General features: G+C 42.7%; 1 protein-coding gene across 2 annotated transcripts in view; it reads left to right on the top strand.

Annotated features, from left to right (window-relative positions):
* The window catches only part of LOC144773603 (F-box/WD repeat-containing protein 7-like), a 376720-nt gene that overhangs the window by 299996 nt on the left and 53555 nt on the right, over window positions 1-23169 (top strand). For both annotated transcript variants that reach the window (XM_078658744.1, XM_078658743.1), the window contains exons 10-12: window positions 8334-8515; window positions 15610-15835; window positions 16343-16553. In XM_078658744.1, the coding sequence (XP_078514870.1) occupies window positions 8334-8515; window positions 15610-15835; window positions 16343-16553 (619 nt within the window). The remainder of the gene's footprint in view (window positions 1-8333; window positions 8516-15609; window positions 15836-16342; window positions 16554-23169) is intronic.

The raw sequence follows: 23169 nt of genomic DNA, 5'->3' as shown, positions 1-23169 counted from the left end.
CATACCTATGCAATCTTTCAGGGATGTAATATACTCTATTGATAAATTTAAAGTGGAGCAGCCCGTGTCTGCCGTTCAGGGATATATCATCCGTGCCATTATTGTATATGGTTACTGTTTATCCTTAGAGGATGATGTATCTCCATGTTACATATCTTCTGTGCTCCTTAATAAAGAATGGCAACACAAAAAAAAACAATCTTTTGACAAGGCTTTAGCCTCGTATAAAATGAGCCCCTTCAAACTGAAGACCCAGGGAAGATAGTGAAGGTTTGAAACAAAAATAAAAGGTAAGACCATGCACACCTCAGCATAAACTGGCAAATCAGTTCAATGTTGACTATGTACAGGGAGACAAATATAGATGGTGAATCTCTAGCTCACAATGTCTTGTGCATACTTGTCACTGGAACCAAGCAACACCTGGCTGATAATCCCTAATTAGGAAAAAAATTGGCCCTGGGTTGCTTGTGTTCTGGTTCAGGGAGGACCCGACCTGGCAGTTCTGGCTTCACTCTCCCTACTGGAGCAGGGTTAGGGCTGATTTGCATATGGCTTGGTCCAAACAAGGGTGGCATGGTGAGCAAAATAAAGATGGATTGAATGCGGCCCTAAGGTATTACCAAGGACTGAGATGAATTCCAGCATTCCACCCATCACTTTTTTGTGTACACTAATGTAACATAATATCCAGTAGGCGGAATTGTTAAACACTCTAGTGTAAGAGTAGATATCATGGCAGGCCATAGACATGGAACAGAAAAAAGTATAGGGGGCCCCCTAAGGTACGATTTGGGACCAGGGGAAATGACAAGAGAAAATGATGACAGTGTCCCAAAAGGAGAAGATGACAGTAGAAAAAAAGTCCCTTTGAATTTGGGTTCCCACTACACAAGTTCGATACTGGACGCAATCACTAAGTATCACAACAAATGCTGTAAATAAGCAAATTTAAACAACACCATACAGTAATCTCAATTACGCTAGTATCTATATTAGAAATAATGTCAATTTTTGTGACAGGAAAAAGCAATACAGATTTTTTTTTAAAAGGTAAACACAAGTTTATTACATATTTCCAAATGATGGAAGCACAAGATTCATACAGGTTTAAAATACATCATAATACACAACAAATTCATAAAATGTTAAAAATGTTCATGAGAACACAGGTCGACGCGGCGTTTCGGTTTAAAAAACCTTCCTCAGGACAGTGTCTACAAAGAAACATAATATTACTACAACATACAACATAATGAAAAATGTGTACATTTGTGAAATTTGTCTAGCTGTCACACAGTTAGTGAAACGATTTTATTTTTACAGGTTATGACAGTATACTAGCATCAACGGTTGCAAGGATTTGCCATTTAGTTAACATACTATAAAATTATGTTAAGCCGTCCTTTATACTAGTGGTTGTGCCATTGAACTCGTGGGGTTGAGTTAATTCTATGGTCATGTCTCTAGGTGTCCCTGATATTGGGAGACCTGGTCACTTGTTCAGGGTGAGTTTCTATATTCCCCAACCTATGTTGTGGAAATATCTTACCTCAGGATATCCGTTGCGGTATAGATCTCAGCTGTTGATTCTGAGGTCTAGTGTCTGATAGACAATAGTGTATGTGTCCTATTTTTGGTCCACATCCACAGATGCTGTAGTCCCAGTTATTCGGGATATGATATTGTATGCCTTAATCTATAAAAGCATGGGTGGAGAGTAGTATATTATTTTGACCCCACTTTTGTTCGTATAAGGAATGAACAAAGAAGCATTGATAGAATTCATACCTTAAATATAAGGTCTGTTAAATTTTCACTGTATCGGAGGGGCCACCAGTAAGGATGCGTGCACCAGTAGATGCGCGTGCACTGAAAGTAAAATGAACGAAATGTTCTAGTAAATAGTGCAGAAATTAATTTTAGCTGCCAAAGATTTACCCTATAGTAGATAGAACTTACCAATGATACTGCTTGTGTAATCTCTGTAGCCGCGTGCTAAATGTGCTTCATCGGCTATCTTTGGTCATCTCAATTTCTAAAACATCTGAAAGTCAATAGAAACCATATCCAAGTTTGGTTATGCTGTTAAGATTCCACATCGGGGTTACGAAATGTTAGCTTGTGGCGTATAATTTAATGTGGTACGCCGTCTAGAATTAATTCACAGACCTCATAAATGGGTGCCTACTGGTACCGTAACAGTTATCGGTATCATTAATAGTGATGTTCGGTAGTAGCCTATGTTTTTTACTATGTTTTTTACTACGGTGTCCGCCGGCCCGAGGGTACCTCTGTATCTGATATTAACCGGACATTTGGTGGTTACAGGTCCTGCGATAGTTAGAGCACACATGTTGTTATAGGGCCGAGATCAGGGTTTAAACATTATCATCAGCCCTAATAGACATGGACTCTCTTCAAGAAGATATTGAGTTAAGGCCTTCTAGAGATTAATTGTCAAATGGGATCCCTTTATGCCACACATTCATTAAAAGGGCAGCAGATACTTATGGGTTGCAAGTGGAAAACAGCAGGAACAATCATGTTTCCTAATAGAGACATTGTCTGTTGAAAAGAAAGTCAGTATATTCCTGTGTTACATATGCTAGTCAAGAAGTGAATAGAGATTTTCTAAAAGCCACTAGTCCTGCAATAGCACCAAGAATTGAAAAAAAAAACCTTTATTCCAGGATTCATAATACGTAAAATATCACGTGGATCTGAACTCCTAAATTGTTTTAACTGCACGAAAGCGAGCACAAACACCTTTGCTAAGACACATCCCCACATACAATGTTAAGTATTTGGAGGCATTGGGAAGAACAGTTGAGAGAACCTCTGCTGCACAGTGGCACATTGTTAATTCAGACCCTCTCTTGTGCATGATGAAAAGTGCCTGTAAGAAAAAGGCTTGTTACCTCACAAAAGAGAACAAGGGAGACCATCAAGGCAAGGCTGTGGAATTCTGCACCCTTTTCAGAGGGGGTCAAGACAACAGGTTGGAGGCAGACCCTTCTGTGTAGAGAAACATCAAGAGGGCACAACTCTAGTGGTGATCCACGTGCTGCAAAATGACTTGCTAATACTGCTAAAAAAATCCACCTTTGAAAGGGGCTAGAATAAAGGACTACCTTTATCAGTTGAAATCCATAACATAGACAAGTGTATTACATGCATTAAAAGAGTTTAGAAACAAAAATATCCTCCAGACATGACTCCAAGGTGAAATTACGCTCAAGGTCACATGCATTTACTCCAAAAAGATGTGAGCTACTACTAACTGGTGCAATAGATGAGGTGCTTTATCAGGAAAAGAACACAGGACTATATACAGTATATCTTCTGGTACCAAAAGAGCATTGCACGTTAGGACTCATTTTGGATCTGCAGTTTGTAAACAGATTCAAAGACATGGTTTCCACACGGGGCATACTATTGCTGCAATAGTTCATTTTCTGGCAGCAATAGACTGAAAAGATGTAAACAAACATTACCGTGCATCCATCCTATGGAAAGTTCCTCAAGTTTGTCATGAAAGAAGCTCCTTATGAATTTAACGTTCTGCCATTTTGCGTAACGTCTACCCCAAGGGTGTTTACCAGATATTGAGCCATACATGGCCTAACCATACTTTGATGATAGGCTGGTGAAGGGGAGTTTTGTTTCTGGAATGTCCAAATAGTGTTATAAACAGTTTTCTTCAAGTAGATTTTAATACAGAAATGGCAGTGGCCACACCAACAATGAGAGTGCTGGTATTACACAGTTGCATTATTCTGTACCTGGCATCAGACTCTCAGAAAGTAGGAGTATAATGCAACTTCTAAGGATGATGGCCATATGCATTCATTTAATACTAAATGCATGTCTTCACCTAAGACCAATTTAGGAGTGGGAAGCAGTCCGTGGTCACAAGTGGAGGACTGGAAGCATCTAGTGGTTATAAACCAACCACCAGATTGCGGAATATGCACAGCATAGTGAATCCAGAAAGATCTTCAAGCTGCAAAACTACACTGACAGGTAAGAAACTATTCGGAGTACAGACAGCTTTGCCATGGTGGCTAATGTTGCTCTGCAGCATGGCTAAAGCCAGTAGATCTTGCATAGGAGACACCTATTGGTTTTGCCATTGTTTTTTTTATCTTGGACCTCTGAGCATTTCGCTTTGCATCATCATAAATTCTTTTTCTGCTTTTATGTTTTGCATCAGCTATCGTCAAATGAAAGTAATCTATCCTTTTGTCCTGATGATGACCCCATAGCTTTTGCTTAGGGTTTGAAAAATCAACTTCGTAGTGGTTGGTCTTCAGGATTCTAAGAAATAACCTATTTTTGGCCTAGACCCTGAATTATCCTGCCATTTATTTGTCTTTCTAAGACGTCATTGTAAATTAGTTTGAACCATTTTGGCACTTAGTCATTTCACTTACATTTTCATTGAGCACCTTTCTTCATCACACTGTTTTCATCACCATAGCCCATATTACATCTCTTTATATTTAATGCAATAAGTGAATTATTTCATGTGCTGCTGGACTCTTAGCAGTGGCAATTTAAAAGTATACGCCTTGATGAACAAGACACATTGTTATAATCCTAAGCATATTCTACAATACCCAACGTTATCAGAGAGACCAAATATCATCTAAGCAAATTTCTTCAAGTGGATACGCTTAGGAATTCCCATGTTGATTAGATTTAAGCTTAGAATCTAAAACTATTACCATATATCTAGCCCCCCTCCATCCAGGGTATTTATGTATTCCGCCCTCCAACCAGGATTCAGGAATCTGTGGCCCTTTTAAAGGATACAGAAATATTTTAGCACACATTCTGAGCCAAATGGTTGTTTACTGTCTTCGTGTATATGGTTCATTGTGCCTCAGTTAGCAAGTAGGGGTGTTCATGGTGCTACTGTGCTCCGCCGAAATGTAAATGGAAGCTTTTGGACCCAAACGCCAGCTGTAAATGAGGAATTGATTTAATACCAAAGCAAGTACCTGTCTGACTATGATGGTATTTTACCTCTTCAGTTCCTCCTTGGAGCAAAGCAAAAGTCCTGGAGGAGCACGCAGAGATCTATAGTTCGCAGGTTAAAATCCTAGCAGGAACAAAATAATTTATCAATCTTCTGAGCCAAATAAATGATAAATCATAGGTGGGTAATGTTATCCAATACTAGAGTATGTAAAACAAGCAAGTTAAATGTCAATTAGGGTGCTATTGTTTTTACCGGCAAACATCACCTGTGCTCTTAAATTGCCAGTTCCCCAGTGTCAATCTAGTTCAGTTATTTAATCGAACAAGGAACCTTGTCTTACATGGTAGCGTTCTATTCCCCTCCCCCAACAAGTTTGCTTATTTTAGTGTTTCAGAGCCACACCTCCTTACGATTATGCACACTGCAGTAAAACTATTTGTACCCTTATTTTTAAAGGGCTACATCAAAACCCCTACACTAGACCACACATTTACGTATTTGCATCTCATTTTAAGATTGTACTATTTCTAATCTCTCTTTAGTTTTGTGATCATTTGGTCTTCAGAATAAGGCATACGTTGCATCAAGTAAGGACTCCTAAACAATTTATAAAATCAGAACTGGATGCACTTGATAACAGCATTCCTCTCAGAAATGCACGTTGCCTTGGCATGATAATTTGCAACCTTAGTGACTTTCTAATGGATAATCCTAATTTTGCTCTCCCATGAATGAGCCTCCTACATACACGTCTTAGATTTCTGCATCCATAAGGCACTATTTCTCACTGTGCTGAATGGAATCTTGGCTACCCCTCTCTCAGGTTACTGTCTTGAGATTCATGTCTTCTTTATATAAAGTGTGGGATATGTGAATGCCCATCTGGTGAGAGAAAAACCTTCTCTTTCAATCCCCTTTCAATGTGTCTCTGAAAACTACAGTTGAGCCTTCCACCGTTACTTTTCATCAAAGAATGTTCTAATTGAGCTGCAAATCTGGTCCCAAGAAGTTCACTACATGTTTGCTACCATTGTATTTATGAATTGCATCGGCAGACGCATGGAGCATTCCCCTTTGCAGTATTTTTTTGCTTTTGACGCAATTTGAGCCTTGCACTGTTAGTCAGTTTGTGTGTTATTTATGCAACTGAACATGGGAGGGCACTGTCTGCTAACCATGAAGCTCATTTCTGTAACTATCACTTTCGTGGGTTTTTTTTAATCTCGAATTTATTTTCTCCCCTCCACCCTTCATGTGATCTTATATGGTTTTCTTTTTTAGTTATTGTTACACCTGTGTGTCATGCCTTTTTTGTGTGGCTCCTTGGGTAAGTAAGTGGCAGAGTGCCAGTCCTATGGCTGCTCTGAGCGACTACGTTTTTTGTGTTGTGTGCTTCTGTCACATTTTGTAACAAGAAACCATATGCAAAATAAAAAAGGCATTTTTAGCATTTAACAGAGTCCTGCAGACAAGAAAAGCTAGCAACACAACACCTTTCTAAATACTGGACATTCAGGGTAGCCTTGGGTGTCACATATACGGACTATGATTGTAGCATGTATCATCATCAATATACTGCAGGATATCTTTGTCCCTATTAATCGTTTAGCTTGAGGCAGATAGCACAGTGTTCATCTTTAGGTGCTGCACCCACAGAGCTGGTTGGTTTGACTTAATGGGTCGCAGATCCACCATGACTCGAACAATATCTTCACAAGAATTAAGGTATAGAAAGATGGCAGCAATGGTTCTTGGATCAACTTATCTGTTCTGGTCCCCACATTGGGGTTGGGATGTAATGCAGAGGCCTTTCCTCCTTTCTGTGTAAATAATTGCTGGGGGGAACCTAAATATATGGCGATGAGGGTGCCAGCTCACCAATTCACAGGAAGCGTCCCTGATGCAGCTTCACTGCCCATCATTGCACACTGCTAAACTGGACTGTAGGCACCTTATGGCTCCAAGGCGATGTTAGTGCCTTTAGAAGTTCCCCAGCTGATTCTCTAGTCACTTGGGCCATGTGCAGATCTTTACAGGCTCAGAGCAGCTTCTGTTCTTTCAAGCGCAATTAAACTGCACTTATTGCAGGACAGGTTAGCTCCTTTCCACTCCACGGGTCATTTCAACAAGACTACCTTTGTTCTCAGCCTGCGATTGTGTTTGCATTAAGATAGCGGTTTCAGTGGATGGGTAGCACACAGCTAGGTTTTAGGGCTTGAGTTCTCCAAGGTGAATATGGGCTTTGATTGTTAAGCAGTACTGCAGCCCAACAGTGTTTAATTTCTAGGTAATGCTTTCCTCCACAGTGTTGCACAGAGTCCCTTGATAGGCCAAAAGATGTGCAACTGAAGGGTTAGTGTTCTACGCTCTTTAGTGTTTAGGATGGGATCCTGGGGCAACCAAAGTGCTGCTTTTTTCAGAATGTCCTCTGCCAAACTGTAGATGGGAATCTTCCTTCTGGTCTTTAAATTTCCCCAGTTCCCAGAGCACTGACTTCGAACTTTCGCCAGGTTCAGGAGGTCATGGTGTGAATGGTGAGTGCCCTCAGATGAAGTGCAGCAAAAGGCGACAGTTGTTAGGAAATAGTTAGCAATAGAAGAGGAGCAGGGCTAAACCTGGGCACAAAATTGAAGAAGATTACACTATTTAGCTTTGTCCAAGTAGGCAGCTCATCAGATGGCTAATGTGGGACTCAATCCTGCTTCCCTGAGTCTCAATCTAGGGTGGCTGCTTCCTCTCAAACACAGGGCTCTTTGTCTTCTCTTCTGTATCGACTAATGCAACATTTGCTGCAATGTTCGTCCCCCTGGGTAGCTGGTTTCAAGATTCCTTGCGTGTGGCATGATGTGTAGCAACCTCAGTCTCACCATAAAAATAACAATAATCCGCTGTACTTGAAAAGCATGTGCAGCACCTCTCCACTCAAGTGTTGATGTTATGCACTGCTGACAACCTCCTCCTGTATAAGTACTCCCATGGAGCCACACTCCTCGCACGTCTGCTTGTTCATTTATGACTTTTCACACTTTAATTGAGCGTGTCTTGCATCTCTTTGCTGCCTAGGAAACTGACTACTCCTGACTGATCCCTCACCTACAAATGGGAAATTAAAATACAGAGTGGAAATTGAGCACTCAATTTTCGCTTTCAAAACCAGAAGCCAAACTCCTTCAAAGTTATCTTTCTCAGGTTTTAGGTTTTATTTGTAAAAATGATTGTGAGGTGACCTGTAAGGTGTTAATTGAGATGCAGTATGTTTGTGCATTGTTATATCAAATGTTGTAGCATTTATGATTACTGTCCTGCGTTTGTTTGTTTTGATCTCTCCTTTGTTTTTCTTTTACAGTGTGTCCAGACATTGGTGGGGCACACAGGCGGCGTCTGGTCCTCTCAGATGAGAGATAATATAGTGATTAGTGGCTCCACAGACAGGACGCTGAAGGTCTGGAACGCAGACTCCGGCGAGTGCATCCACACCCTGTACGGACATACATCCACAGTGCGCTGCATGCACCTCCACGCAAGCAGGTAATGGATCTCGACCTTACCAAAAGCTGTCCAGCTTCTATGAGAATAACCTGAACATTCCTACTTGTAGATTGTTTGGCTGCACCTTCAAGTGTGAAAAATCCTCTCCTCATTGGATACTGGTTCACATCCTGAACCTATTCTAGATTTACATGCAGTGCACTATTAAGCCAACTAGTGTTTGGTTGTGTAAAAGGCATTCATTCTTAGACTTTGTTTTGGCTGTTGTCTATAAAAATGTGAGCCAGTAAAACTCCCTAAAAAAGTAGAGGCAGATCCACAGTAGGACAGTATGTAGTCACCTTTGTCTGATTTTGTTTTCCTCTGGTTGGCTTGTGAGTGAGAACATTGAAAGCATGCATCAATTGCCAAAGATCCAGGTGTCTCAGTTACCGAATGAGTCTGTAAGAGAGTGAGACACTGAAATATTGAATGTTTTTTTTCTTGGGGTGGCGAGTTGAAGAAGGGAGTTATTTTACAATTGGAGATCCGGGTAGAATAATACATGCTTTGGGGGCTATGTTGTTTCAACTAGTCCCATCAATCCCACTCCTGGGTGGTAAATTACAGAGAATATTTTTTCTAAACTTAGTCTGAAGTGCTATGGAAAAATAGACATGAACACATAAATATGTGCCTGTCCTTTGACTACAAATGTAAGGGTTGTCCTGCACGGTCTTTGTTATGTTATATTGCTATTTATAAAGTATGCTGATACCACAACTTCATTGATCTGTAGAAGGCAACAACATAACCTACCTTAGATATTTAAGATGGAGTTTTATGAAAGGATGCAAGTGAAGGCAAAGAATAAAGCTGAAGTGGCAGGTTATTCCACTCTTTGGAAGCAGCTATGGAGAAAGCATTGTCCCAACTGAAACTGTATTTGTCTGGAGAACTTCTAATGGCAACTGACCATCAGATCATGGCGATTGAGTTTTGTGTGGATGTCCGGCAATAAAGGGTGGAGTTGTGAACGCTCTGTTATGTTACTACCAATGCTGGGAGCATTAATTTATTTATGATTTGGAAGTCAGTGGAAAGCATGCTGTGGTCTCCTCATCCGGGTGCCAGTCTGTTGATGAGTTACAGCATTTTGTATCAGTTAGATCCAAGGGAAATGGAGTTGCCATAATTGAGATGAGACAAAATCAAAGACATGACTATGAAGAGTGGTTCTCAGAAGCAGTATATTGTAAGATTTTCTTGCAGTGGTTGATTTCCCAGAAGAGCTGGTGAGTTTGAATATATTAATGGGGTGTTGGTTGATGCACACCTTTTAAAAAAAATGTAATCAGTGAAGGTAATAATTGAAAAGTTCTAGGTGCATCTAGGGTATCGTTGGCTGATCACCAGCATGAAACAAAGACGTACAAAAAGGCATTATCCATACAGGTAACATCCCCCAGTTTCACAGCCCACCTCCAGGTGAGGTAATTCATCCAATGGACAAAGTTAAATTTCTCCACTAAGTTACATTTTAATGTGACTTCATAGTCAAGGTTTCCAATTCATTTCAAAGGAAACATATAATCTGCAGCGTAGATGAGTTCATAAATTCCAATCACATAGATTAGTCGGAACAGACCTGGTGCATTTCGGGCAAGCCCTTCATCAGGGAAATGTTATCGCTATGAAAGGATAGGATAGACAAATCTGTCTGCAGATGTGCTGCAGCTGTACATGGAAACGACGAGTTTGAATATGTCATTCTAGATGGAGATCTGAATCTGTATAAATACATAGGTTATGAACAGAAGCAGGTAGAGGTGGTGACTGAGGGGGAGGTGTTTCTCTGGCCTGCAGGCAGGATGTCATTTTGTCATAGAATCTGTGGTAATCAAAAACTGTGTTGGTTGTGTTCAATTTTAGGGGAATTTTGAGCCATTGAGAGATGTGCTGTGTTTAGGACATTAGCCATGTTATCCTGTCTATCTTCAGACAAACATAACTACATGTGAAGCTGCCAAGTTTGATAACAGATTTCTGTCATGGGCAAACGTATATAATTTTACATTGGTGGTGTTTATCAGTGACGCTGGTTGGTGCATATAGACATTGAATATTAACGGAGAAAACAGTAATGCTTAGGGAACACCACAAGGAACTTTGTTGGATGTGGAATTAAATATTGGGAGCAAAGTAGTCTAGGAGTGGTTAGTCAGGAAATAGCTGATTCTTTTCAAAGCTTAATCATCAACACCAGTGTCCTTCAATCTAGCACCAGCAAGGCATGGCCAACAGTGTTGGAGGGTAATGAGAGACCTAAGAAGGCATGGGTGCTGATATTACCCTTTTCCATTCACCGTGGCATATCATCAAGAACAAAGGTAGCCACGAAGTCACTGCTGTGGCCTGGTGTGACGCTGGTTTGGAGGGCATGAAGGATGTTGGGAGCCTCCACAAAAGCTTTCTTGAATTTGGGTGAAAGCTAATGTTTCCAGAATCTTCACCATATGTGGTAGTAGGGAAATGGTGTGGAAGATATTTGGATCTGATGGCAAAGAAGGTTTCTTCAGCAAAAATATCACAGAAGCAACACGGTACTCCGATTTAAAGAAAGATTGAACAGGGTGGCAACATGATTGATTAAGAAGGGACATAAGTGATCTTTTGTATTCACTGGGCAAACAGATGAGATCCTGAGAGCATAGCGGTTGAAATAACTTGCAGAGCCTCAGAAACTTTAAATTCTGCAAATGGAGTCAGCTTGTTTTGATAAAGCCTATTTCTCACTTGCTCAATAGGTGCGAAAATATTTTCAATGACGCTAAAGAATTTCCTTGCTTTGCTGGGACCTTTTTTACAACCATAAACGTAAAGTAATGTTATGACACAGCTGAACACACAAGGAAAACAACTGACCACGTCTGAAATGAAGTACTCTAAAGATGGCAGCTTTCCGGGTACCAAAGAGGATAAGGGTGATATTTTAAAGACTTTGATGTATAAAAGCTAACATCCAACTGTTTAGAATTCCTGAGACAGTCCCTGCAGACAGTTCAGTAATGTTTATAAAAAGAGAAGCATGCACTGGCTCAGGTTGTCAACATGTTCTTTAAAAAGAGAAATCCTTCGAGTCAAACACAACAGAGTAAAATAAGGAAAAAAACACAAAAAATCTCACCCTTAAAGAAAATATATCTGTTGGTATACAATTAGAAAACTGTATAGGAGAAGCATATATCTTAGACTAAAGAAAAATACATTGATGCCAGCAGAATTCGAACGTTTCTCGAAGATGCACTGCATTAAAAAACAAAACAGTTTAGGAAGTAGCAGCACTATGATGAGATATTAAGTGCCTACAAAATAACTGACATCTCCCCCACCCACCCTTAAAGTGCTTTGTTGCTCCCTCTACGCCCCCCACCCCTCCAAAAAACATAACTAGGGACATCAGCTGATATTGGGTGCTTACAACCTGATTTCTTCTTGTGTTAAGAGATCTTTCCACTTGAAGGAGCTAGCTTGGGGACCATGCAGATCAGCAGTAGTTGTCACTTTTAGATCTCCAAGGTGCAAACTTCTTTTTTTTTTTTTTTTTTTTGGCAGAATTTTATAAAGCGCGAACTAGACCCGAACCGAATCAGGTATCAGAGCGCTTTACATATTTTTCCAGTTAAGTTACATTTATTTTAGGCTCGGGGAGATTAAGTGATTTGCCCAGAATCACAGGAGGTTTTGGCTTCGTTACCGAGACTCGAACCCAGATCCCCAGGTCCGAGGTCGAGCGCCCTAGTCGTTAGGCCAATCAAGAAAGCACATCACTCAATGTTTTAGCTGAATATTATTCCCAAGGCATTATCAGAGATCTCTTGAATTAATAGCAAATTTGTGAAAGACTACCTACCAGTCCAGACGTAGTCACAAAATGTACTTCCAAGGGCGAAATCTCATGCACTGTTTGAATTAACTCACTCTGTTAACAGTTGTTTAGGGGAGCATTGTCCAGTGGTTTGACAATGTACCAGCCCATGTATACTCAAGCGTTATTGTGTGCAACACAAACGGTCTCTGAGATCAATTAATAAGCTGCCTCGAAAATTGTAATCACCATTTTGATGAAGCTCTCCTGGGTTCTTACTGATAGATTGTGTCCTCTGACTTACACACTTCAGTCCTGGTTAAGCATCGCTGGTCATATTGCCATCTTACCCAAAATGTAATTCCGTTCTAATTCAGATGGTCTCATTAAACCATTTATGTTCAGGATGCTGATATCTGTTTTCCCTGGTGTTCTCTGGAATCCCAGATCTTGAACTGGCCCCTTTTTCTAACTTCAGCAGCTCACATCAGAACGACCACAGGTTCATCGGAGTATGGCTTTTCAGCTCTTTATTTGCAGGAACTCGGATTCAAGAATTCGGGAATCTCAAGGACTGAGATTTATATACCCATTACCTGTAGTCCAAGGCCATTGCCATGGACCTGGACTAAGAAACATTTAAGTTCTTGCAGACAGTGATGCAGTGTTTACCCTAATGAAGAAGAACTTCCTCATTCTCTTTGTGTCACGTCTCTCCTGAACAATGTCCTTGGTGAAGCATATATTCAAAGGAAGCTCCATTGGGCTGTACTCAAGCGATGGGTCAGTCATAGTGTTTTTTTTCAAGGGCTGCATAGATGCAGTTGTTATAAAGAACAACTCTTACATCAGGAGTTAAATCTTCAGTTTGTTTCCCAAGTGGAAGGGAAGACGTTTTTCCCAAGAGGAGTTCTCCTGTACTGGTGTGGATGTTTAAATATGCCCAATTCTGCAAAAGGTCAACAACTGGAAAACAGTTGGACCCCTTATTGTTTATGCCTTGCTAGTTTTGGCCATGTGAATTCCTCCTATTAGAGATAATGTGCTGTATTCTCTCAACCTCCAGATACCCTAGTCCTGCTGAAGACACGATTCTTCATTATTGAATGGTGCCTTGGCACTGGGCAATCATTAGTGACTGGGTATTATCCTGTTCCTCTATTCTTCACCTCCAGTTTCCCAGGGCTGTCGATGCTGTTGCACCTAAATATGTTAATCCTATGGGCACTTGCCTCTGGAACGGTCAAATCAGTCAATGTTTACCCAAGGAGGTGATGGGCTTAGAACCTCTGATACAGCATGCTACTCAAAGACTCCCCATAAAATCAAAGTCCAGTCAATGATATATAGTTGATGAAATAGGGCTTTGACTCACAGGGAAGTAAAAACTTGAAGAAAACCATTAAAATCTGCTTATACTGGCCGCCAGTTGGGAGGACCAGTCTTCAGTGTACAAACTCTACAAGCCCTGCAAATGTTATTCTTTTGGAGCATGCCATATCCATTTCTCCAACTATCAAAATAAAATGTCTCCCTTGCTCAGGTCATAACCCAAGGATCGTCCCTGCCTGATAGCAAGTTAGTAGCCCAATGGTTACGTGCAGCTTACTGTTAAGCTTCCACTTCGTACAGACTCCTGAAGCAGGAGGACCAAGTTATGTTGCTATAAGCAGCAAAGCTCCCACGAAATGCTACGTTTCTAGCTACAGGCAGCAACATAGTAAGTAGGGAAAGGGTTGGCTCTTACTTGAAGTAGAATGCACAGTGAATGAAAGAAGATTGGACGCCTCCCTTGCCCCGCTGGTAAGGTTCATGAAAGGGGTCCTGATCAGTGATATGCAGGTTGTGATGTCCATTCACCCTGTATGAGAACAATCTGCAGGTAGAAACTGCTCATGTATTAAATAGAAAACATTGCCCACAATAACAGAAGTGTAACCCGAGGGTTGTCAATGACAGTTGAGGCTATCCAAAGTTCCTAGGAAGTATGTAGCTGTACTTTAATAGTGCAAACTGTGTGATGTGCAGTAGGTGTACGGTTCAGGACAATTTACAATATAGCAGGCAATCGGTTCGTTTTTATTGTGTAGAGTGGTAGTATTCTTTAAAGTATAGCGGTCATTCTGCTGTTCTTAGGGGCTATGATCCTGTTTGTCTTCTGGTCTTTTCTTTCTGGCATTTCTTGGACTGCATGCTAGTAATGTCCTGGCTCTGCGTGGTGCAGATTGCCTGAAATGGTTAATTTTCAGCCTGCTATTCAGGGGTGTAGGTCCTGATAAACTTTTAGGTGACCTGTGTGGTTGTGAAGATGGTGAGCAACTGGAAATGGAAGAAGTGCAGCTCCATCGGCACAGGGATGATTTTGTTGAATTCTTTCATGCCCTTACTTAGACGCATTGTAGGGTGTAGGATGTTGAGCAGAGCCAACGTAGTTTTGTTGACTCCTTTGAACAGAGTGTTGTCCATCGAGGTGGGGGAGGAGTAAGGTCTGTACTATTCTAAAGTTTTTTACAGATAGAAAGGGGTTCACTTTTTCAGGCAGGAGAGCTGGTAACCTGGGACGTTTTTCAAATCCTCTTTATTTGCATGTTTCATATTTGAAGTAGTTTACTATTGCTATTCAGAACAACATTACTAATACAGTTCTGTTAGTTGTATGCAACCTCTGTTTTTGCTGTATGAGGCGCTCAAGCTGGAGCCATTTCTTTCCTGGTTTTTTGGTGAAGTGCTTCTTGAAGGATAGGTCTGTGGGAGGAATCCAAGTAATTTCACATTGGCTGTCAGCTGGCAGTGAGAAGCTGTCAGGTTCATGTTGAATCTTTGGTTGTTGGGTGCTCTTAGTGAGTGAAGGAATTCTGTCCTTGTTACAAAGAACTTGACATCCACTTTCTGTTTAGCTTGAGGCATGTTTTTACTTGCTGAATGTTGTGGTCCTAGAAGAATTTAAGGTAGAGTTGTCTTGTCTTCATAAAATAATATAACATGGTTTTCTCCTTCATAGCACCCATCCCATCACGCATATGCTGTACTTCAGATTGCATGTCATTAAAACATGCTGGGCATGTGTTGAGCAGTGATTAACAAACTTGGGCCTTGGGCTCAGGTATGCAAAGCTAGATTCTTGCTGGGCTCGCCTACAAATATGTTAAAAGAAACCTAGTTCTTTGAGAAATGTTTTCCTGTATTGCCAGGCGCACGGGCAGTTTTGAAGCAGTTGTGAAAGATGTAGAGCAAGCATAAGTATATCGGAATCCCAATGAATTCTTGTTCCTTGACTTCCCTACAGGGTTGTTAGCGGCTCACGTGATGCCACCCTGCGGCTCTGGGACATTGAGACTGGACAGTGTCTGCATGTACTTATGGGTCATGTGGCTGCTGTTCGCTGCGTGCAGTACGATGGCAAGAAGGTGGTCAGCGGTGCTTATGATTACACTGTGAAGGTCTGGGACCCGGAGACGGAGACTTGCATTCACACTCTGCAAGGACACACCAACAGAGTCTACTCCTTGCAGGTAACATAGTAAAAGGCCTTCGGTTCAAAATGGGGTAAATGGCCAACAGGTCTGTTCTCTTAGCACTCTTTAGTACAGTATTTGGTATAATAGGTTTCTTGCCTCTTACAAAGAGTATTCGGGGTTGAAGGTGGCTGTGTCTGTGTTAACCCAGTTTTTTTCAACTTTGTGCTATAGAACGGGAGTCCAACATAGGATGGGATGCTCAGACCAATGCCAGATTGTTAGCTTATCCACACAAGATAAGTTTACATTCATTCATTCAGTCTAAATGGAAATTGTGTACATGGTCATTGGTTATCTCTATGTCCTGGGCCTACCCTTGGACTCTCCTTCTCTAAAGTATCTCCATTTTGCGTCCTTTACGATGAAATACTGCACTATGTCATGTGATGTTTGCTGCTTTATCCCTTTTTGTTCACCCTTTGCTGTTGCTGCGGCGTTTTCACTCGACTTGTTCTCCATGGTGGATGCTGTCTGACCAGTACTCTACTTTCCTCTTTGCAGTTTGATGGGGAGCATATTGTGAGCGGCTCCTTGGACACCTCCATCCGTGTCTGGGATGTGGAAAGTGGAAATTGTTTGCACACGCTTATGGGTCACCAGTCCCTGACCAGTGGCATGGAGCTGCGGGACAACACCCTTGTCTCAGGAAATGCCGACTCCACTGTGAAGATCTGGGATATAAAGACAGGACAGTGCTTACAGACACTGCAGGGTGAGTCCGTGTCTGGCAAATGGGTTGGGGAAATTGAGTGGTAGAGCAATAGCCTAATGCTCTTTGTACCAATAATAACTCACTCTTCCATCCTCTGCTAGGTGCTAGCAAAACCAGCAACAAACCTCTCTCATGCCTCTCACTATACTATATGTTTGCTGTTGATGTGTTGTTTTTTAAATTATACTTAAGTTTCAAAATAGGCACGGGGTACTTATTTACGGCACTATTTAGGACCCATGCACACTTGCAACTTAACCATGACACATTTGATAAGCCACTAAATGTATAGTGGCACCCATGTTAGAAATTGAATGTTGCCTCAGGACTAGAAAAGACTTCTTCAAAGAAAAACAACTTGCAAACATCTAGACCCAGCACAAGATGGCAGGAGTATGCAAAGCATGTGAATCTACAGCTCTACATGCCGAGAACAGATGCTTACAGGGCAAGTAGCATAATCCATTTGGTGTATTTTGACAAGAAAATTTGAAGAGGTGAGGAAACTTGTGATGAATGCAACTTGAAGCAGATAAAAGGAATGCAATTTTCAGCGTCTAAATATGTAAAGCAATTTTTAAATTGCTTCACATGCAGTCACAACAAATGAGTTTTAAACGAGTGAAACCGAAGGCTTGGGAGAGGATCACCCAGATATTGTCAATTTTTCTTTACATCCACAATCACTGCTCCATGACGTCGAGCATCACTGCTCCATGACGTCGAGGCACTCCGTGACGTCGAGGCACTCCGTGACGTCGAGGCACTCCATGACGTCGAGGCACTCCATGACGTCGAGGCACTCCATGACGTCGAGGCACTCCATGACGTCGACGCCGCTGACCGGAACCGCTTCATAGCTCAGACGTGCCCTTACTGGGGAGAACCCCAGAGGTCACAGCATTGGGACTCGGTAGAGGACCTACCTTCTCCTTACCCAGAGGCTGAAAATGCCTTCAAATTCCCCTGCTCCAAACCTGGGTGCCGAAGCCTCCTAGATAAGAAGTACAGAGAAGATAGGTGTCAAAAGACACAGGCAAACACAGAATACAAACCCTGTGAGCTTCAGCTTTGGTCTTTAGTTCAGCTGCAGACAAAGCACTTGTCAGAGAAATATTTTTAGACAAGAAGACTGCAGAAATTCTGCCAAAAAAACACAGCAGAATGTAGATAAAGGCCAAAGACGTCGAGTGAAGCTGCAAAAATCCAAAATTATCACAAAAATTGAATTAAAAAAAGCTCAAAAAAGAAGAGCTAATGCTCCAGGGTCCTGCTAGCAGGAGCCGGAAAAAAGAACTGGATTATGACTATACACAGAGATCCCCTACTACAGAATATGCAATTCATTCTAACACCATGAAGTCAACCAAATTAAACACGTCCTCAAGTTATCTAAGCAATTGCTCTGCGTTGGATGACATGCCCTAATACATGAGCAGAAATATATACTAAAGAGTTTTCCATTGTTATCTGGAAGATTGCCTTTATAAACTAGTTTCATTGTTCTGTGCAGTGAAGTAAGGAACTTTTAGATAGAAAATGATTTCCTGCAAGCAATGTTGATACATATCTACATTTGTTAGACCCTGCGATTACTAATAGAGGAATGATGCACCTTCATAATGTGCTAGAACATAGCGGCAAAGCAAAGGGCCCTCTTTCTTTGGGCTGTATGCCCTGCTCCTGGTTCATGGGGCGGGGCTATTATGTGGGCTCTTTAGTGATTGATGCAAATGTGAAGCTAGGAACTGAGATGCTGCAAAACTACAGCTTCGACTGTTGTCTTCCTGAGGAACAACAAAGATGCAGGTAGCCTGCTGATTCAGGGTAATAAGGCCTTGCCCTCTTACGTGTCACGTTGAAGACTGTGTGCCAAACTTCACCCTGCCTTTCGTAACCCTAGCATTGTGTAACCTGATGTGTACCCAATCCCCTCTTTCAAAGGAAAAGAACTTAGTCTCCTTTCACATATCACACCTGACTTTACTTTTGGCTTGACTCTGCTCAGTGCTTGCACGCATGTCACCAATATGTTGCTTGATATCAAAATTTGACTTGATTTTAGACACGTTTCTCAGTCATGGAAGTTTAAGATAATCCTAAGACAATATTGTCCCTTCAAATCGTGAAATGGTGACACCCCTGTTACACAATGAAAAGAGCTACGATAAGACCATAACATGGTAAGACGCGCGATCCAAGATGGCTGCCGCTTGAGAATCTCGGCCTGCTTTTCGATTTAAAACGACAAATTCGGACAGGAAATTGTTCTGGAGGAGGTCGCTGCATTTCTGAAGCCCTTACCTGCATTGTGAAGAACTTGCATTCAATTTTGTTCAGCAGAAGTGGGTTTTTTCACTGCTTGGTTCCTGCTTCCTGCACAGCATTCAGGTACAGCCAGGCTTTCTGTCAAGGGGGTGGAGTAAAGTTTCAGGAAAGGGCCTGGCTTGGGCCTAGCCACTCCCCCAGCCCATCTTAGCTGCTGCACCAGTCTTTTATTCGACATTTCCAGAGTTTTCACTTAATTTTGCATTATTTTGCTTCTGCAATTTTATTTCTGACTTTTTTATGAAAATGGAAAATAAAAGTTCTATTAATAATAAAAGGAGGCAGCAAGTTTCTCCTCCTCCTGCTAAATCAAAAGTAGTAGAGTCATTTGTACCCTCATTATCTCTGATACTGGAGGAAATTCAGGCACTTCGTGTTACTACTTATACAATTGCTCTGAAGTAAAAAATGTACGCAAAGAAATGGCAAGTATGTCAATGAAAATATCGGATAATTCCATCAAAATACAGGATAATAGGGCCAAAATTGATTAATTTACTCCACTGGTGGCAAAAATCTCACCTATGGGCTCAACACTATTGGACATGGAAAATCGCAACAGACCATATAATCTACGCATATTTAATTTACCTGAAGATGTTGAAGGGAATAACTGTAGATTATATTTGGAGTCTTTATTTCCTGGCCTTTTACAAATTAAATTTCCAGAAAAATTTGAAATTGATAAGGCTCACAGGATTCCCTCACATAGTAACCCCCAACACACAAAACCGCGACAAATGATTTTTAAAGTTCCTAGACACCACCATTTGGTTTTAATCAGAAAAGCTGCTAGCGAGATACCTTCTTTGATGGTAAATGGGAATAAAATATTTATACATCAAGACTTCGCCAAAGAAACTGTCTTAATGCGCAAAGAATTCACTGCTCTTCGTCCTCAATTACGAAGTCTGGGTTACAAATATGGTCTCTTTAAAGTAAAGTAAAGTCCACATTTGTAAAGCGCACAATCACCCGTAAGGGTCTCTAGGCGCTGGGGGGCCGTCGGGAAGATTAAGCGAGCTATTGCCCAGAGTCACATGGTGCTGGGCTAACCTGCCGCCGGAGCCGGGGATCGAACCGTGGTCCCCAGATTCCAGCGTCAGTCGCCCTGGCCGCGGCGCCACACCTCTTCCTCTCTTTGATCCATCAACGATGCGCATTTGGAAGGATAATTTCTCAAAATCCTTTCAACGTCCTGATGATTTGAAGCATTTTCTACATCTTCAGTCGCAACATTCAATGGATACTAATGACTCTGCTACATGATTTTTACCAGCTATGTATTTTCGGACACTATACTGATCTTCTTTTCTATTGGGCTCCAGCGGTTCAGGTCATGCTTGTAATGCATGGGCACGTTTCTAATTTCGCATTTATGTATTCCGTTTGTCATTTTTTCTGTTTTTTCATTTTCCCTCTCTTTTTTAGGTCGAGCTGACGTTAGCATTCATGCGAAGCATGAATGCTGTCAGCTCGACAACTAATGTGATCCGTTTTTAGGAGAGTGGACACCAAAGTGTTACGAGCGTTTTCAGTGCCGGATTTCACCTCGGGAGCGCGCAGCATTGTCTGCAGTGGCAGTGTCAGTTTCGCTTTTTTATTACTTTCGTTTTTCCCGAGGCTGGCTGAGGCTGGCTTGGAATGAACAGGCTTGCCCCCGCGCATGCGCAGAGTAACTCACAGCCCTTGCTTTTACAGACGCAGGCAGGCAGCCCCCACCCCTCTGCATGCACGCACGCACGCACACACAGGCGAGCGCATGCACACGCAGGCACACACATACAGGCACACAGACACTCGCTCACACACACACACCCCCCTCCCCCACAGTCACACGCACGCACACATACATACAAAGCCCGCCCGCCCGCACATGCTTTCCCCGCGCCTCCCCCTTCCCCGCGCCCCCCGCCTCCCCCTTCCCCGCTCAGCAACGCACTCACCGGCTTCCTTCGTGCGGCGGCTCTCCTCAGCTGCAGGGCCCGGCAGCAGGACTCTTCTTACCTCCTTCTGCACCGGGGCGCAGGGTAGGCTCCTGCCTGCTCCGGTGCTCCAAACACGGCGGCTCCGTCCAATCGCGGCTCTTCCGTGGGAGGCGGGGTAGGCTCCCGCCCTCCTACTTCCTGTTTCCTGTTGACGCGCCGGCCTGCCTGACTTCCTGGTCGCAGGCCGGCAGAGTGACGGCAGTGATTTGCGGTATGTATTTAGTTAGTTATTTATGCATTTTTATATAGCGCGGACTTTACCCGAAGGCGCTATTTATTTATTTATTTTTTTGGGACGCTACCTTTTTATTTAGTTTTAAACATTGATGGCTGAATTTTATGGCACTGTACTTCTGAAGTCCCCTCGAGTTTGGTTACAATACTTTCTATCCAAGCCGATAGCGTAAGGCGTTTGGATATGTACTGATCCTGGACCCCATATCTGAACCGAGTCATCACATAATTCATAAACCGATCGAGCACTCGAAATCAAGACACGGCCCTTTTTTACACCCTTTTTAGTTGAAGTCATTTACTTTGTCCATTACCTCATAAACCGGCTTTAATAATGTTACCGCTCTTTAGGGGCTAACATGCAGAAACCCTGCAGCCTTTCGGGGGGATCCTATTCAGCCCAAGCTCATTACATATCTGCGAGGCATGCTTTATACTCAAGAGCCTCGGGGCCTCTTCGCATTCTGCAGGGGGGGCATCATTTTGCGCTCCGCCACAGCAGGCTGCCTCTCTGTGCCCGTTCTGCATTGGCGAAGGCTTGTACCCCAGCTCTCAGGCAATTCACGGGTGCTCGGACAACGGCTTTTTAACTAATTTAAATGATAAGGTTTGCGGCTATCACTTGTTTGTTTAATATTACGGGCATGTGGGTTGTGTGATGCTGCATAAACAGATGCGTTTGGAGTTTATTTACCGATCCGCTATGGAGGGGCTTTTCTTTAATCTGTTGGTGGCTGTTTTTTTTTTTTAATTTATATTGCGTCTTCATGTACACATGATGTTTGACTTTTTTGAGCAATTCGTTACGTTGGGCTTTTGTATAATTTGATACTAGCTGTTATTTTATTTATATTGCGTCTCCCGATGCTGTGTTTGCCTGCCCCGCCAGCTCTCCAAGGTTGCTATTTGTTTCTTTCCCATCTGCGTACATCACTTGCGGGATACAGGTAAATCTGCATTCTAGAGTTGCCTTTATTGTTTTGAGGCCGGGCGCAGGGGCTGCTCCGATGTTATCAAGGCTGCTATCCCACTGCTAAGGCGGTGCTGCACTCACTGCCTTGTTTATATTTGTTTTAGTTCCGTGATGCTCCGATCTTTGCCCCTTCCGAGTGGAGCTTCCGAGTGGAGCTTCCGAGTGGAGCTTCCGAGTGGAGCTTCCGAGTGGAGCTTCCGAGTGGAGCTTCCGAGTGGAGCTTCAGAGTGCAGAGTGGAGCTTCAGAGTGGAGCTTCAGAGTGGAGCTTCAGAGTGCAGAGTGGAGCTTCAGAGTGGAGCTTCAGAGTGGAGCTTCAGAGTGGAGCTTCAGAGTGGAGCTTCAGAGTGGAGCTTCAGAGTGGAGCTTCAGAGTGGAGCTTCAGAGTGGAGCTTCAGAGTGGAGCTTCAGAGTGGAGCTTCAGAGTGGAGCTTCAGAGTGGAGCTTCAGAGTGGAGCTTCAGAGTGGAGCTTCAGAGTGGAGCTTCAGAGTGGAGCTTCAGAGTGCAGCTTCAGAGTGGAGCTTCAGAGTGGAGCTTCAGAGTGGAGCTTCAGAGTGGAGCTTCAGAGTGGAGCTTCAGAGTGGAGCTTCAGAGTGCAGAGTGGAGCTTCAGAGTGGAGCTTCAGAGTGGAGCTTCAGAGTGGAGCTTCAGAGTGGAGCTTCAGAGTGGAGCTTCAGAGTGGAGCTTCAGAGTGGAGCTTCAGAGTGGAGCTTCAGAGTGGAGCTTCAGAGTGGAGCTTCAGAGTGGAGCTTCAGAGTGGAGCTTCAGAGTGGAGCTTCAGAGTGGAGCTTCAGAGTGGAGCTTCAGAGTGGAGCTTCAGAGTGGAGCTTCAGAGTGGAGCTTCAGAGTGCAGAGTGGAGCTTCAGAGTGGAGCTTCAGAGTGCAGAGTGGAGCTTCAGAGTGGAGCTTCAGAGTGCAGAGTGGAGCTTCAGAGTGGAGCTTCAGAGTGCAGAGTGGAGCTTCAGAGTGGAGCTTCAGAGTGCAGAGTGGAGCTTCAGAGTGGAGCTTCAGAGTGCAGAGTGGAGCTTCAGAGTGGAGCTTCAGAGTGCAGAGTGGAGCTTCAGAGTGCAGAGTGGAGCTTCAGAGTGCAGAGT

The sequence above is a fragment of the Lissotriton helveticus genome, chromosome 8, assembly GCF_964261635.1.
Source record: "Lissotriton helveticus chromosome 8, aLisHel1.1, whole genome shotgun sequence".
In the NCBI taxonomy this organism is placed as follows: domain Eukaryota; kingdom Metazoa; phylum Chordata; class Amphibia; order Caudata; family Salamandridae; genus Lissotriton; species Lissotriton helveticus.
Note: the sequence above shows the minus strand (reverse complement) of the source record. Positions and strands in the feature narration are given on the sequence as shown.